Source organism: Alligator mississippiensis, chromosome 11 (genome assembly GCF_030867095.1).
Source record: "Alligator mississippiensis isolate rAllMis1 chromosome 11, rAllMis1, whole genome shotgun sequence".
NCBI classification, from domain to species: domain Eukaryota; kingdom Metazoa; phylum Chordata; order Crocodylia; family Alligatoridae; genus Alligator; species Alligator mississippiensis.
In genome coordinates this window covers 27,436,634-27,454,052 of record NC_081834.1, presented here as the reverse complement: position 1 = coordinate 27,454,052, position 17,419 = coordinate 27,436,634, and the positions used below count along the sequence as shown (strand labels likewise).

Genomic DNA, 17,419 nt, shown 5'->3' with positions numbered 1-17,419 from the left:
CCCTACCTGCCAATACACCATAACACAAGGCTGCATATCGCTGCCTTGCCTCCCTACTTCAAAGAGTTATAGCTCTTTTTAGAGCAATGGAGTGGATGAATCAAACCATTAAAGCTAGTGATGTCAGAAGAGACTGAAATACTTAACAGCTGTTAAATACACATTATATGGCTCAGAAGAGCTCCTCCCTGGGTTGATTTCCTGGGTAACACCCCCTTCCCAATGCTCCCAAAGGTTACAAGAGTTTAACATTTACTGTCCTTCACAGGTGATCAGTTTCACTGTGTAAGAGGGAAAGTGCCAAAATACTGATGAGAACAGCTATTTAAAACAAGTCAAAGAAATGCATCAGGGGTCCACTGGCTTCAGGTCACTGATGGGAGCATCTGGACTGGAGTTAGATAACTATGATGCCGAGTGAGCAGCAAGTCCTTTCTTTCAGTGGTTTATCAAGGTCGACCATGGGGGTGGAGAGGGAAGGGTAGCACAGCACAGCACCAGCTGAGTTTTAAGATTACTGTTGCAGCTTGTGTGTTCACAGCAAGTCATTCAAAGCTTGGAAAAGGGAAGAGAATTCTTTACTCAAGTGCTGGAACCTGACCTGTTGGTAGAAACTATTCAAGTCTAGGAACATTTAGTCAGGGCAATCCTGCCTTGAGCAAGAGGTTGGACTATGTGACCTCCTGAGACCTGAGGTCTTGTCCAGCCTTACTTTCCCATGATTCTAAGTCTACAAGGTAGCAAGAATCTTGTTAGGAAAAAGAATAGTCTTAGCTACTCCTACCATGAAAAATAGGAGTAGCCTGTAGCTGATGCACCCACTTTGCCAGCCCCTCACCAGGAATACCATGCCCTGGCTACTGAAGGTTTAAGCTAAATGGTCAGCACCACACAACTTCCTGCCTCCCTGCCCTCTAGTATCAATCAACCTTCTGTGCACACAGATCATGTTTGAGGGTTTTAGGCACACAAAATAGCAGCTGGCTTTCTTACTGTAACCTTTGTGACAAAACAAGGTAACTGGTGTCTGTAGCCATGACTCCCACATTTTCACGTTAAGTAGGGCAGTCTCTTGGTGGCCAATGTGAAGTAACAGGTGTTAGTTAGAGCTGGCCCCTTGTGCATCAGCTCCAGGAACATAAACAGAATTCCAGTTGAAGAGATGGTAGTAGTGATGTTATTTATTCTGGTTAAGGGGCAAGAGCTATCTACTGCTTCCCCAGGACCAAGGGGATAACACTTTACTCCCAGCACCTTTAAGTGAGGATTCTCCAGACACAACATCCTGTGAGGTAGGTCACTATTCCCATTTTACAGATGAAGAAACTGAGACACAGATTAGACAATTTGCTTAAAGTCACAATGAGTCAGCATCAGGGATAAAATTGAGGAGAGCCCTGATGCTCAGACACCAGCCCTCTGCATCCGTTTTTCAAGATGTCTAGGTGCAGGCTCTTACCTCTGTCCCAGCAATACTAAGTCCTGTCCAGCTCAAAGGACAAGATTTTGCTGCCATAAGGCTCAGAAATTGGTATGCAGGCTGCTTTTCCCATCGCAATTGCTCCATCCTTTTTTGTTATAGGAAGTTTCAGCCCTAGACGGTTCTATTTACAGTAGTGGAAGGCAGCAGGAACAAGCAGCTTGGCTACTCTAGCGCATCAAAAGCAACACCCCAATCCCCTTGAACCTCCTTTGCCCCTTCCAATTCTCTAATTAACCCAGTTCCTGCATAAGCTTTGACTCCAGCCTGACTCTTCCCCTACACACAAAGAAACAGTTTAATTTGCACATACAGCAGGATGCTTGCTCTGCTCACTAACCACTGGAAGGACTAAGTGTTGCAGCCCTCTGAAAAGCAACTTAGAGTGATGATTAGTGCCTCTCAAAGCTCTGGAAACTGCAGGTATGGACAGACCTAACACAGCACTTTAAACAACTTTAATTGAGCAGATAGATGATGCACGGTGTTACAGTGCTACAAATCAGTCAAAACCACATGAAAAATGATGAAGAAACAAGAACAACTCTGAAGTGTTTTGTGGTGATACTTTAGCTGGGTGTTGTCTGCTACGGAGATCCTACAAATTAAAAGCACTTCAAAAGAGCTTGAAGCATGTCACATGTCTGTTTATCCATGCCCTCAGCAACACTGCAAACCCACCTAGTAGGGATGGGATGGTTACTGACACTGGGATAGGGAGGCAGTTGCCGACAGTCTGATTATGGGACATTCTGATCACAGAAGCAAAGACAACAGTAACACTAGCAGACCTGCAGAGAGAAGACATCAACAAGCCCAGAGAAGCATGCAGCTTCTTTCTGCTAAAACTGTCTGTGCTGCAGGTTAGGGTGAGAGCAGCCTGTGTTCTCATCCCATTTTGGATACAGTGGGTCAGCTGAGACTGAAGCCTGCCTAGATTGCTCAGAGAAGCAATCTCCCTCTGCACAGTACATACCTGGGAAACGGTTTATTCCCAGCCTAATGGTGCAAGGACTTCACTGGTGAGTGGATCATGTACCTGAAAGTGCATCACCTTGCCTGGAAATGGATAAGCTGGGAAAGAAAGCAGCACAGATTTCTGCAACGTGAGCAATCTCCTATATCTATTCCTGGTAGCAACCTTTAACTCTAGCAATCATGTTTCCTGCTGTTCTGTGATTCCCAATCCCTCACACACCTATCATACATAGTTATGCACATATCCCAGCAGTGTTCCCCCCTCCACTCCCTCCTAACACAAATCAAATGGTCCACTTAAAAGCTACAGGAAAACAGCTGCTACATGTTGTGCACAGAGCAGGTAAGGATAGGCACTGCAGGAATACATGGGGCTAAGGAAACTCATTACACCTCAGAGCCCAGAAAGGGGGCAGGTGTGGTTGGGGTGTTAAGACAGACAAACAGGTTCTTTCTCCCACCACTGCACTTAGCACTGCCACCTGGGAGCTGGCCAGAAGTTGGAGGGACAGGAAACAAGAGTTGTTCCTTCTACAGACTGGGTGCCTGCTGCTCTAGGACTGCCACTGCTCTTGATGGGCACGTTTCAAACTAACCCACACCATGGAAGTCTGCTTTGCCCAGGCCAGTTTCTATCTACTCTAAGTGGAGTTGCAGCAGGGGCAGGCTCTGTGTGCAAGATCAGAGGAGGCAGCAGGCACGGAAGAGCAGCATTCCGTCCGGCGAGGAGACCTGCAGGGAGATGCTCTCATTGGCAGAGATGAAGAACACGGAGCCCCGGCGCAAGGTCATTTCAGATGTTGCGCCGGTGGAGGTGCCTACTGCTGTCCCTTGGATCACCAGCAGGATGCTGGCAGAGTCGACGGCAGAGATGAGGTACAGCTTAATTGAGGGGATCTGCAATAAAAACACGCTTTGGCTTAAATTTCTGTCTCCTGAAGGAGATGGGTTGGGGGAGAGGGGGACACAGAGGGCACTTGGACCAGTTCTCCAAGGATCTGTAGCACAGTGAATTCACTATGAAGCCTGTCCCCAAACATGGCAGATTGAGTCCTGTTGATTTCAGTTTCTCACTATCACCATTTAACCCAGAGGTGCAAGGCTCCATACAGCCCATTGCATTTGATGTATTCCTTCATCCCTGTCCTGTCTTTTTGGCACTTGCCAGTCAAAGACCACCAAGCTGCCTGCGCTGCTGAGAACACTGCAGGACAAGCAGGGAGAAAAGAAAAACCAACAGCCAACATCCCTGCTTCCAGCCATCTCTTCCCTTGATTGCCAGACAGTGGAAAAGCCCAGAAAAACCCTCTCCTCCTACCTGTTCTTCAGTATCATTGCTGTCTGGGCTGGAGCAAGTTACAGCAGAGCATTAAGCAAGGGCAGATCCCTGCCAGGTTCAACACATCCTAATCCTCCTCTGGTAAGTGTGTAGCACCCCGTTTTGGTCAGTGCCTGCTCTCTTCATTGGGCCTGGCCAACTTCAGACCAAGTGCATGCATGTCCTTGGCCTCTACACTCAAAACAAGTGAAACTTACTGGCACTGGCTAGTTTCAGTGGGTCCCTGCAGAGGAGGCCTCTGCTGAAGCAGAAACAGGATGGAGGGGAAAGGATGCGAGGAAAAAAAAGTAGCAGGAGCCAGAGACACAGAAGGCAGGGCTGGCTGGATAAGCAAGTGAAAAGTTTGTGACACGGGACACTAGCAGGAGTCACCTTGGCAAGTGCAAACCTGTCCCAGAGAGTTAATTCAGTCCCATTTCTTGATGGGATCCAGTAACACAGGATAATTTGCTTAGTACTTTGCTTTGAGCTGACAGGTCTGGCATACATGTGTGAGGAAAGGGGACAAGCTGGACAGGGGCTACAGGAGTCCTACCTAGGGTTACACCAGACAGGGTGGTAAAGGGGTAAGTTCCTGATGTCTAAACTCCACATCTATCTCCCCTCCCCACCTTGCTGTCACACTGCCCTGGGCACAAAGGATCAGGCTCTGCTCCTTGCAGAACCAGTCTGTCCTGCTCCTCTAGGGAGAAGTCATTAATGAGATCTGGGATGCTGGCTCTGAAGTGCTCCTGCTGGATGCACCAGGCCAAACCATCGCTTGCTCCCTGCTGTTTAGCTCTGCTGCCCTTTGCCCCCCAATCCTGGGTTCTTCTGTCACCCAATGCCCCACCCCCATCTTTGCTCACCTGTATCCTCATGACTGCAAAGTCTGGCACAGGTGGGTCGTAGAGGTAGACACAGGGATCCAGCTGGCTCTGTATAGCAGGGAAGATCTTAGCACTGCTGGACGCTGGTGTGTAGTTCAGCATTTCACACAAGGTCAGCACGTCGATGAACTTGGGAGTGAGGCCAGCACGCACTGTGTTGTCGGAGCAGGCCATACACTCAATGCAGTCTGCAGGTCACAGGGAGGAAACTCCTGACCATCTCATAGAAGACCAGCTGCTTGAGCTCTAGCAATCTCCAGGGATTAGGACCACCCCTCCTTACCCCCACACCCTCCTACTCTCTGCAGTGTGTGGCACAGTTGGCTGACTAGCTGAGGCAGAGGTGAGCAATTATTTGGGCCACACAAGAGCTTTCTGGACCTGTTACAGGCCAGGTCAGCAACCCCACTCCCCCATGCAACAGCTGACCAAATCTCCCTATGTGGGATGGGCCACAGGTGGGCAGGGAGCTGGCACGGGCAGGCTGGGAGCGACCTGGAGGCAGCATGGGTGGCAGAGGGAAGGAGCCGCACAGCAGCCCTGGTGCAGGCTCCGGGTCCTGATTTTCCTCACTGCCGTTGTTCGTCATGGCTGGGGTGGGCAGGTCCAGAATGGGCACTGCAGGGACCCCAACCCCTGGTGTGGGGTGGGCCAGGGCTGTGCACTCAGCCCAGGGCTCAGGCCCTGCCCAAGCTGGCCTCCATGGGACTGGGGCTGACAGTGGTGGCACCTGGAAGGAGCCGCCCCCACCGCCACCTTTGGGCTGCCCTTCTACCCCAAGGAGGGGCTGAAGCTACTGCCCAGCTTCAGTGATAGTGGCTTAGGCACAGAGGAAGCGGTGGTGGTTCCTTTTGGCTGCTGACGCCACTAGTCCTGACTCCATGGAGACTGGCCCGGGCAGGGTCCGAGCCCCACATGTGCACAGCCCCAGCTCCGGCCCACCCCATGCAGGGGGTCAGGGTCCCTGCAACACCTGCTCCAGATCTGCTCACCCCGGCCATTGAGCGGCAGTGGTAGGGGGAAAAAGAAGGACCCAGAACCCATGCCAGGGCTGCCACCACTGCTACTCACCATAGCATAGGCGGGTGGGTCTGGAGCAGTGCAGCAGCCATCCTGACCCCCTGTGCAAGGTGGGGTGAGCCAGGGCTGGGGCTGTGTGCTCAGCCCAGGACTTCAGTCCTGGTTGGTCTCCATGGGACTGGGTGGCAGTCTGGGCCAGGCAGGACCAATGGACCTGCCGGAGACCCTCTGCAGGCTGTATCCGGTCTGCATCCTGTATTTTGCCCACCCCTGGATGAAGGGAACCCCACCGCATCACTTTACTTAGGGTTGGCAAGAGGACATTGACTCCCATGGCCATTCAAAGAGCTGCTGTCAATCAGCTGGGTGGAGGAGCAGGTAAGCTAGCCTGAGCCTCCTTCAGATTCACAAAGAACATGTTCCAGCACAGCAGCCCTTCATCCCCGCTACATGAACATACCTAATAGAAGCTACACTGGAATAAGGCACCAAGTCAGATAGTCTGCTTCCTACAGTAGCCAGAGATGCGCAATTTAAGGAGAGTAAGTCATATCCAAACAGGACTGTCTCATGACTGGCTTAAGGTAAAGAACATGGTCTGCCTCTGCTAGTGCCCTAACCAGCCCCCTGGCATGACCTGGGGTTTTGATCCCTCCCAGTCAAGAGATGAGGACCATCAGTAAACACAGAAGTAAGGCATTGGATAAACAGCTATTCCCACTGCAGTGTCCCAGGAGAGCGATGGCTCCCCCAAGCCCTCACAGAACATACACTCACCCCCATAGAGATAGGCGTGGGGCTCATTGGCACCCAGGAACATGGCTTCCCCTGGGTTCAGCCTCACCACATTGAGGAAGTAAATGGCGAAGCAGCCGATGTCTCCCGGAAACTGTGAGTGCAGTTGCAGCAGCAGCTCCCCATTGCTGTCCGATGTGTCCTTCCCCTCAGCAGCTGCAGCAGGCAAAGCCCCAGAACAAAGCGATGTGAGCAACAGGCACCCTCAAGCTTAGTCCCTGCGGGTGACAAACTCCATTCTTCTGACAGCTCTCTGGCCCGGGGCAGTGCAGGGCTGCCAGACCAACAGCGCCCCCTTACACCAGGCAGGAGGTGAAGGCTTTGGGGGTGCCTAAAAGGCAGGAGGCTGGGCAGTCCCAGCCGCAAGCAGCCAACGTGGGGACTGACCTGCTGTTGTCTAGTGAGGGAGCTGGAACTCAGTCCCACCCCAGCTAGGTCTAGCCATCTCCAGAGATAAACACAAGGGGCAAGTGGCATCAGCCTCTAGCCTAGACAAGGACTGGCCTGGGTCAACTGACTCCCCACATGAAGGGAGACTGTTACCAGCCTGTTCCCTTGTTCACTCCTCCCAGGTGCAAAGCCAGACTCCTTGACTATACCCTCCCCGCAAGCTTTGGACTTTTCGCCCCCTTTTCACTCTACTTCCAGAGCCTTGTACCCAGCCCCCATCACACATACACTCCCCTCCCTCCCCAACATTTGGAGGGAACACCAGAAGTCTAACTGGGACAAGGGGTGATGGGAAGGGACAGGAGCACTGTTCAGAGCCACTCTCTCAACAAGAAGAACCCCAAATACTACAATTCCTAAGTGTCTTACAACTCTCTTCCCACTGATTTACCAGTGGAGAGAAGCAGCTGCCCCATCTCCCCAGCCAGGACCTACATGTAACTCCCCAGCTTCCAGGGGTAGATGCCTATCCCCTCCCTCTACTGCAGGGGCAGATCCCCCTGTTTCAGGGCACAGGACTCAGAAGTGGCCAGTTCTCCTAGTCCTACCCCTAGTCTCAGTGATAAGGAGCAGGGTGGGATTGGGTGCAAACCCATCCCCACAAGAAACCACCAGGGGGTGCTCTCACAGCACAGATAGATCCTCCCTGATGGAGCAGAGGATGAGGGGCAGCCTCATATGGGCCACTGAAAGAGGCCCAAGTGGCTCACCACTGCGAGAGAAGGGGCCCTTCATTACAGTGCTATAAACTTCACTCTAAACAGCCCTTGAAACTCACGGGAGACATGAGAGACTATCTTGCCATGAGCTTGGAGGGAGGAGGTAGAATGGGGCTGAGCTGCGGTCTCTGCTAATTCTCTAAGTGAGACTCTAACAGCCGTGTTCCCTAGGAGGACAAAATCCCCTGCACACTGTCCTTGCTTTTCCCCAGATACAAATACACATGCTTCTTCCACTGTTTATTTCTACTGGATAGATTAAACCGGACTCCCTGGCTCTGTACCCAGATGATGCTGCTACTCACTGGCCAAGTGCAGCTTTGTATTCAGTGCTGGACTCAAAGCAATTGGAAGGCTTCTGCAGTGAGAACACCCCGTGGCGAGAGACCTGATACCTTCTCAGACTGGCAGAGGGAATAGCTGAAAGGCAGACATCTCTGCAAGCAAAGCTGCATAAGGACATAGAGTGAGGAAAGAGAACCTCTAACTGAAGTTTGGGAAGCAAGGTCTAATACCCAGCTTGGGTAACAAGGCAAGAGGTGAAGCACTCTTCTCATGAGAGGTGTGGAAACTTTAATGGTCCCAGTCAGGCAGAACTTGGGTTTAATCTCTAGCATTCTCCATGGCATGCTGCCTTGCCAGGCCATGATGCTTCCCAGGGTGCACACACAGGTGGATTTTCCTGAGGGATCTCCCTAGCACATCCCAATACATAAGATCCCTGAGAGACAAGGCAGCTTGTGCTACTATGAAGTACAGGTTTCAAGAGCTCTAACTGCCTCCCCACCAGCTTGACCACACTCTTCGCTGTGTGATCAGCTCTTCCACTCCAAGTGGCATGGCAACCTAGCTGGTCGAGTCTGGGGGCTCTGTGTTAGAGAACTCACTTCTGGAGCCTCTCTATTGGAAAAGATGAGTGAGCTGCTCCAGGAGTCAGGGTGAGTTTCCTGCTCCTGCTCAGTGAGCAAGCTTTTACTAAAGGCTTCTTCATCAGCAGGAACAGCCCAGTGATCATGCCAAGAGGACTGCATGGCTCTTGTATGATGATACAAGACCTCAGCTACAGCAGAGGAAAGAATCAGGAGACCTCACAATAATCAAAGGGCACAATCATGACCTTGGAGAGGGACTCAGGGACTGCACGGAAGGACAAATAGGTCACAGCCAGCAAAGGAATGCCTGGGCTCCACCCAGCAGGTCATCCCCAACTCTACCTCCAGCACCCCATAAGTGACCTGGTATGAGCCAGCAGGTACAGCTAGGTACATCTCATGGGTTACAAGCAGGGGGTGGAGGATGAGCTTGGCACTAGCTATTGCCCTCCCTCCTACCCACTCCAGAAGATTAGCTCTGCTCCAAGCTGTTGCCTGCCCACCCCCACAAGCCATGGCATCTCCCTGTCCCTTTCCCAGTCTAGGGTGGGGATGGACACCTTGGCTCCTGGGGATGCTGCCTTCAACAGAAAGCTGCCACCTCAAGGCCTCTGTGCCCTGTCCCTACAGGGCTTCCATGCCTTGGGTCAAAGCCACAGGGAGTAGAACACACCTTCCTGGGAAATCCTCTTCACCAGCAAATTCAGTTGGTCCACAAAAAACTTCTTCTCACTCTTCATCATCCTGGTGAAACAGATGCGCAGAGCAGCAGACACTCCCCGCGGATCATCATTCACACTGCGCTCCAGCTGCTCAGCCGCCACGTCGCCTATCAGCACCCGGAACTCTGGGACATCTGCAACCCAACCAGGCATTCACCATAAGCCAGGAAGGGGAAGGGTCACCCACCACCCAGGTAGGGCTCCCCTCACCCCCACTCCTGGCTGACTCGCACTCCCCACAAGAGACAAGCTGTTAATGCTGACGGGAGACCAACTTCTGTGCTCTCTATACCGCATTTCACTGGGAGCTGCACATGGGTCATGCACCATGGTTTGACCCCCACCCATATTATGTTGTGGTGTGTGGCCTTCCCCCTCAGGCCCTTCACTCTCCAGCAACCAAATACCAGCTGCTTGGAACAAAATGGAGAATCCTATCCAAACCCTGTACAAGTGGGTTGTGAGTCAGGCCACTGGAATGAACTGATGCATCTGATCTCTCCTCCTCCTCAGATTCTGAATGCCTTCAATCCCTCCAGCTCTGCTCCCTCTCCCCCACCCCACCTCTGCCCATCATCCAACCCAGCATGTAGAACCCTGCAGGTCCACTTCAGCAGTGCCACCTGTTTCTTACTCTGCAAAAAAGCCACAATTTCCTGGACAGGCCGGAAGCCGCACATGCCCTGGAAAGGGGTCAGTGCGATGGCCATTTCTGGCTTGTGATTGGCATCTGGATAGTGATCAGGAAACTGGGCATGGAGCTTCCCTGCCAGATCCTAGAGAGGGGAGAAAAGCACAGATGAGTCGTAACCAGAACAATCCAATCCTCCCTCCTGGCTTGCATGACAAGTGGCTGGGGATATGGCAACAGCAATGACAAAATGGATTACATGAACATGGGTAGGTCTTTTTTGAAAAGGACTCAGCCCTGTAAGAATTCCTACTCCCTAGGCTCACTCACTGGATGATCCTCACAGATGGAGTGCATCTAGCTTTGTGCCAGCCTTCAATCTGTTTGCCCACTAGACTTTAGAGCTCTGCCTTCACTCACTGATACCTCCTCTGCCTGGTGGAACAGCCACTGTCACTATGCTCCAGCCTGTTGACAACATAGTTAAACACACAAGACTCTCCTGAAATGCAAGAGCAGTCAGCAGAGATGCCAGCTGGTTGTTGATGCAGCCACTCAAGAAGATCTGAGATAGAAGAGCATGTTAGCATGGACTGATTTATTCATCCTCATTAATTCTGTGATACAGCTCCTGTTATTCCGAATATGCAGGTTTCCCTTGCTAACAGGCAGCGACACCTGCTGTTCTCTAATGAATTACCAGTGAGGTGATTCCCTTATTGAATTTCACATTCCCAACCAATACCAAAACAAAACAAACAAAAAAAATCTAACGTTTAAAGGCTGCTCCAAACTCATCAAGAACTCCCAGCCACACTGCCAGGGACTCTTCCATGTGTTGTTTAGAGTTCTTTCCTCCCCATAAAACGGATCTAAAGGAAACATCTCTAGACTGAAGTTCAAGCATTAGGACACAACAAAGCATGATTTAAAGTATCAGTACTATAAAGCATTAAAACTGTTCCTTGCTTAACTTCAAGCCAAGGAGTCAGGCAGTGATGTGACACTGACCAGTTGATTCAGACCTAAAGTTTGGGAATTTTGTATAAGGAACCTTTGAAAGGGAAGTAAATAAAAATGGAAACCATTTCACTGGCTAAAACTCTTTGGTTCTGGACATGCATAGATGGTGCACTCTGATCAAACTGCTCTAAGGCAGTGCAGTTCATAGACCTACAGAGCAGCAAAGTGTAGAGGAGCACCGCCAGAGCCAGAACTGAGCTTACTGCTCTGTATACAAGTTATAATATTCAAGTCTGCCCTAGCACAGATTTTCAGATGACTGATGCCGAGGCAGACACCTGTTCCTTGCTCTTAAATTATCCCAAATGGGCTGTTCAGCTCCAGCCTTTAATGTCAGTTCTACTCTGGGCAAAGGACACAATACATACTCTACTTATAAGTGCTCCCATTGTTCTTAGTCACATAGATAGCTGTGCAAATATTCTTGGCCCTAAAAGCCAAGGCAGAAGTCCCTGTACTGAGTCAGGGATTCTCAGAGGTGGCTAAGCAGTCTGTCTTCCTCAGCAGGGTATGTCAGGAGAACCAGCGAAAGCACCTTCCTGTTAGCATGGGTGACCTTACAGGGATCCTGGTTTTCTCATTAAAAACCCCAAGTCTGCTTTTTTCCATGATTAAAATCAAATGTCACTATTAGGGGTACACTGATAAAGATTTATTTGGCCGATATGGATGGCCTGTTATTAACCAAACATATTGGTCAATAGTGATCCAATAGCTGATATGAAGCCTGGCAGCTTGGAGAGCAGCATCTACCTGATTAAGTCTGTGAAGAGGGTAGGGGCTGGGGCAGGGCAGGGCAGGGCAGATCAAGGCCCACACGGTGAGGGAGGGAGCGGGGCAGGGGCTGCCCAGCCAGGACAGGGTGGGGGACGGAGGCTCATTTTGGGGGGGGGGGGAGGGAGGGGGGAGTGAGCATGGCTTCCTGATGTTGAATGCACCCCCAGGGGAAAAATGGGGGGCATGTACCCCCCAGATTTGTGCAAGTGCAAGGGCAGGCTGCCTGCTGCAGGCTCAGGGCCATGGGGCTATGCCAGTGTCTTCCCAGCAGGTGCTGGGCCAGGGCTGCGCTTGGGGTGGGTGGGGGCAGAACAGGTGGCAGCGCTGAGAGGGGTAGCTATGGGCTGAGCTACACAGCCACCCCAAAATTCGCTGTAGCCCTCCCTCCCAGCACCACCGCTACCCGCCTTGAGCGCAACCCTGGTCCAGCCCCCCTGCCAGGAAGAGGCCAGCACAACCCCTGGCTCTGAGCCCACAGCAGGCAGCCCGCCCTCACCATGTGCAAATCCAGGGGGGCACATGCCCTCCATGCCTTCACCGGGGCTGCACGCAGCAGCATGGAGTCACCCCCTTTCCCCTCCCTCCCGTGCCTCCCAGATGAGCCACCTGCATAACTCCATCTTGTGCCCTGTCCCACCCCAACTGCACCCCCAAGACAAACCCCCATGGCTCCATCCTGTGCCCCATTATGCTCTGGCTGGGCAGCGCCTGCCCCTACCCGACTCCCTCTTTCACTGTGGAGGCCTCTATCTGCCCCTTCCCCCTCCCAGACTTACCAGCTGGATGCTACTCTCCAAGCTGCCATGCTGCATTCCTGGCTGCGTGCATGCTGCAGCTGCACACATGTGCATGTCATTTATTGGTGACATTTTTGGCTACACCAGCCAAAAAAAGCTGATTGCCAATAATGTCAATTTTCCTTTTATTGGTGCCGATCTGATAGGGACTGATGTATATATAGTGAAAAGAGATGCTCTGATATAAGTATCAGTTGAACACAATGTTTAATTGCTATATATTATACACACACACAATTTTAAAGCAATTTGGAAGTCTATCAGTGCCTCAATCACTATAATAAAATACATTCTAAATACCTATACATTTTGGCATTTGATTTTGGGTTTATCATGGAAAATCAGAGCTCCTTCTGCCCCCTTTGTTTACCAGGACACAGGTCCAGCTGCAGCTGTCCCCACTGCTTTGTGGTGCTGGGCAGCCCTGATATGCCAGTGCCCCTCACTCCCCACCCACAACCCCCTCAGTAGCACCAGAGCCCTGGCTGCCGCCTGTGGCAGGCAGCAGTGGCAGTGATTGTTGCAGCCAGAGCAGAGCGCGGAGTCTGCCCCCCACCCCGCAAAGCTGGCATGGCTGGAATGGAGCCTGTGGGGGAGCATATGTAGGCTGGTGGCTGTGAGCTTGGGGCTCCCTGCCCCCTCACCCCCAACCTCAGGGCCTTCTGCAGCCCAATGGGCAGGACCCAGCATGGTAGGGCAGAGCAGGGTGGGGAGGCTTGGTACTGCCACTGGGAGTCCTGCGCCACCATGGTGAAGTGCCTGCTGTCTACCCAGCAGCAACAGGGGGCACAATTTTCTTAAAGGGAGAAAACCTGCACTTTTTTCTGTGGCAAATGGAAAACCTGCATCCCTGTTTATAATACAGGACCAACCTACTCAAGGGACCCATACTGTACGTTCTGTCCTAGCCACAGAGATCAGTGGGAGCAAGACTGCTGAATCATCTCCATAGGACAGATTAGTTTCCTCTAAAGCTCCATAGCCAGCTCAAGGTCCTTCTCCCTCCACTCATCACAGTATGAGTGCGGCACTCATCTGAGCACTAGCACCTGCTGTCCAAGAGACCCTAGGATGGCACAGGCATGGAAGTTGCTTTCATTTCTGCACAGGTGTCAGAGCACGATAGGTTTTCTGTACTGCTATGTTATGTGCTCAGCAGCATCTAGGCATGGAAGATAACAGCTGGTGGCAAGTAAGTTACTGCTGGACATGGTTATGTCTGAGGCCCTCTAATTCTCCAGTATGTCAGGAAACAAGGCTGAGCTCTGTAGTATGGCCTATACCTGGGACATCCCCTGAGAAGCTATCCTAGAATTGTGGCCCCCAAAGGAATTACAAACTGTATCCTACCTTGTTGGGATGAGCCTGGATGGACAGGGCCATGTTAACTGACAGCACTTTGAACAGGAAAGGCAGCTGGCCTTGGAAGGTGTCTTTGACCTTGGACCCCAGGCACCCTGGATTATCTGCTATCCATTGTCCTAGGGTCTTCTGGGGTATTCGATTATCCAGAATAATGGCATCGCCTTTGGGGTGAGCTCCCATCCAGAGCTACAAGGGGCGGGAGAGAAGACATAACCATTAACATCCCTATGGCAGCTCTCCAGAGGCAGGAGGATAAATTAGCAGGTTAATGGCAATAGGGAGGGGAGGCAGAATGGTCTGAGACAAGATTTTGTCATCCTCAGCTTCCTGGTGCACTCCGACTCAATATGCATCCACATTCTCCCAGCACATCTCATCTTCCACTCTGCCTACTCAGTGCCAACTATGATGGTTTCCTCATTTTCCAGCTGGGATTGAAATACCCAGGCCTGACTGCTAGGCTCATCTTGCCAGCTGCCACACTCTACTCAGCACTTTTCAAAACCTTGGAAATGCTATACTGGATCAGACCACAGCCCAGAAGATGGGGTGCCCTGCCTCCAGCAGTGGCCGACACAATGCTTTCCCTCTCCGTAGCATGTCACTATTCTGCTGCATTAAGCCACAGAAGAGATTCTAAATTCCTTCCTGACCCCAGCTGGCAATTGGTTCATACCCCGAAGCACGAGGACTGGCAGTTTTATATTGTCTGCATCCTCGCCCGTTCCACTGTGGATGAACGTCACATTCATAACAGCTGTATTTTTATAAAGGAAGGAGCCAGCTTTTGGCCTTTAACAGGATGGAGGGCAAGGGTGGAAGTGGCCAAGTGTGGGGTTGTAGGTGCTCCCCAGAAAAAAGGCAAGGGGATGGAGAGGGAACACAAGGCTTACCTCAGCATATGGCTGATCTGGTGCTATCTGTACCAGGGGGTCACTGCTAGCCAGCAGCTTAGCCACTTCACTGTCCAGGCCAATCTTTCCCCAGGCATATTTCTGCACAGGGCAGGAGAGGGGAAACACTGTGAAAAAAGGCACAAGAACAAAAGGTCACTTGTAAAACAGCTTGCTATCTCTATAGCTGCCCTTTTCCCAACATTAAATTCCTGGGTGACCACCTCCTCCATACTGCTGCCCAAAATGGTGTTGCTCTACCCACTCCCTCTCCCCAGCCTACTCTCATTCCTCATCTTTTGGGCAGTCTATCAAACACAAGTGCCTCACCTCTCTCACTACAAAAAGATGTTGCATTTGCCTCAGGATAAACTATTTTATACCAGGACAAAGTGCAACTGTTTAGATATCCATGTCCATTGTCTCAGGATAAATCCTAAAAAGGTTCACGAGATAAGAAGTACTAACAGTACAAAGCGCATCTGAATGGTTATCCCCAGAGTGCACCATTGGATCAATGGCAGCAAGGTAGCACTGCTGCCATCACACTAAACCCCTGATTAGCAGGGTCATAGGTATACATGCCAAACCCAGGACTCCTGTTCCAGGACAAACACAACATCTGTTCCTAGTTTCAGTCTCTGCCCAACCCCTTCTCTATCCTCAATCCTAACTCATCCTCACATTCTTTCCCCACACTCGCACCCTCTCCCAGGTTGTTTTTCCTGCTCAAGTCAACCCTCCTCTTTCATTCCTCAAACTGCCTTCCCTGCCTGAAGGCCTACTTTTCATTAAAATAATGGCTCACTGAAGAAAAAGTGATGGATTGCCATTTTTATAGTACAGTAACCCTCAGAGGCCCCACTATTCAGGTGCCATACATCCTAAGAAATGGTCTTTACCCAGGAAAGCTTGGACTGTCAGTGTGGGCCTGAAGCGTCCACAATGTCTAATTCTGACATCATATACCTCAGAGCAGCAACAACATGCTTTGCCAAGTAGCATATTTTGACTCCATTGAACAACAAACACTTCTATCATCTTCCCAGGGCAGCTCCACCTAGCCTAGCTGCAACTTACACTCTTTGGTTAAGTCCCGGCCAGCCCAGCTCTGCCACTCGGACACCAATGCGTTTCAACAGAAACCAGTTTCAATTTAGGTCCCAGCAAAGATGTGTGCCCAGGGCAAGATGTTCAGACTCCAGCCCACCCCCTTCTCCCTCCTGCAGTTTAAAGTTGCTCTGTGGCTTCATCTCTTGCCACCTGCTTATCCCCAAGTCAGGCCTAATGATACAGATAAATATGTATTGACCTCCCTTACTCCTGCACACTGCATGCTGCTATGGGAAAGCTGATTCCACTCCAACTCATGCATCAGTCTACTTGCTGCTTGTGGAGTCTTTAATCTTCAGATCAAGCGCAGCATCCAGGACTAACTGAAACTGTGGTCCTACACTTAGGAAGGCTTAGGCAGCAAAGCTCTTGCCTTGAGCAGGGCGTCCCTTCCAGCCTTCTTTTTCTGATTCTGTGATTAGTAAAGTGCTCATATAGGCTCTAGTATCACTGGCAGGCCTCAAAAACACTACTTGCCTGTGCTGGACATTAAAGTTTCCCTACCAAGCAGGGGAGTGAAGGATGAGGCGAGTGGACTGGGGCGCGGGGGGGCATGCACTGGTGCACTTGCATCCACCCTCCAACTCCTGCTCCACCCAAAGCGTAAAAACCAACCACCTGGCAGCAGCATTTCTAGCCAGGCAGCGTGAGGGAGTCAGCTGACTTTTCAGCTCATCACAATCTGCCTGACCTCCTAAACTCTTCATTCACTCCCCAGGTGTTAAGGGCCCTCTTTTCTCTGCAATGGTCCTGATGCTGCACCTGTCCAGCTAGCCTTTCTTCTGCAAGCCTTGGTTCGGGAAGTTGCTCCTGGGAAGGAAGCTCCGGTTTCACAGCCCGGCAGACGGCTCTGAGCTCACCCCAGCGAACCGCTATTTGTTTTTGCTTCAGACTAAGCGGGACACCGAGCCTGTCCCCCAGGCTTCTTGCTCCCAGTCAACCAGGCCTCTTCCCAGGTGCTGCACCTCGCCCGCCGCACCCCGCTTCCAGATCCGCCCCGGGGGCAGGGCGGCCGGGGCTCGAGCAGCGCGTTTCAGGGGGTCGCAAGAACACACGAACTTTAAAAAATGGATTCTTTTTTAAAGGAGAAAACCGTGGGAGCCGCGGCTTCCCCCTGCAGGCGGCAGAGCTGCAGCCTGGGCCCCCCGCGCTGGGGGCAGCGGTCGGGAGCGCGGCGAGCGATGGGCACAAGCGGGTGCTGGGACGGACGGGCTGCGCCGCTGGCTCCGAGCAGGCGGCGGCCGAGGACGGCACCACACGCGAGGCCGGGCAGGAGCGCAAGGCGCCGCCTGCTCGACCCCCCGCAGCCGCAGCTTCGGCGGATCCCGGATCCCGGCCCACCCCGTCGCCCCGAGCGCGCTCACCACGCAACTCCGCCATGGCTCCCGCAGCTCGGCACTGCACGGCCTGATCCCTCCCCTCCCCCAACCCCCGGCCGGGCGCTGCACGCCGGGAAAGGTAGTTCCGGCCCCCCGCGGGGAGGGGCGGGCAGAAAACGTCACTCGCGCTCACCTGGCCCCGCCCCCGGAGCCAAGCGGCCGAGCTCTCCCACCGCGCATGCGTTCGGGCGAGCTCA

The 17,419-nt window shown here is 52.1% G+C and overlaps 1 protein-coding gene across 2 annotated transcripts; it reads right to left on the bottom strand.

Moving 5' to 3' along the window:
• Window positions 1-1,923: 1,923 nt before the first annotated feature.
• MPI (mannose phosphate isomerase) lies at window positions 1,924-17,375 on the bottom strand. Of its 2 annotated transcripts, none has more exons than XM_059714732.1 (8): window positions 17,356-17,375; window positions 14,731-14,858; window positions 13,823-14,023; window positions 9,879-10,020; window positions 9,196-9,378; window positions 6,464-6,637; window positions 4,646-4,854; window positions 1,924-3,355 (listed from the first exon to the last, which is right to left on the bottom strand). In XM_059714732.1, the coding sequence occupies exons 3-8, from the start codon at window positions 14,015-14,017 to the stop codon at window positions 3,140-3,142; spliced, it is 1,119 nt and encodes a 372-aa protein (XP_059570715.1). In that variant the 5' UTR covers window positions 14,018-14,023; window positions 14,731-14,858; window positions 17,356-17,375; the 3' UTR covers window positions 1,924-3,139. The 2 variants fall into 2 exon arrangements, with proteins under 2 accessions (XP_059570715.1, XP_006264069.2); XM_006264007.4 differs by lacking the exon at window positions 17,356-17,375 and adding an exon at window positions 17,208-17,305.
• Window positions 17,376-17,419: the final 44 nt, after the last annotated feature.

Coding starts and splice junctions, on each gene's coding strand:
- MPI (XM_006264007.4), bottom strand. Junction 9,379..9,878: donor AATTGTGGCTTTTTTGCAGA/GTAAGAAACAGG, acceptor GTTGGGTTGCAG/ATGTCCCAGAGTTCCGGGTG. Junction 4,855..6,463: donor CCACGCCTATCTCTATGGGG/GTGAGTGTATGT, acceptor TGTGACCTGCAG/ACTGCATTGAGTGTATGGCC.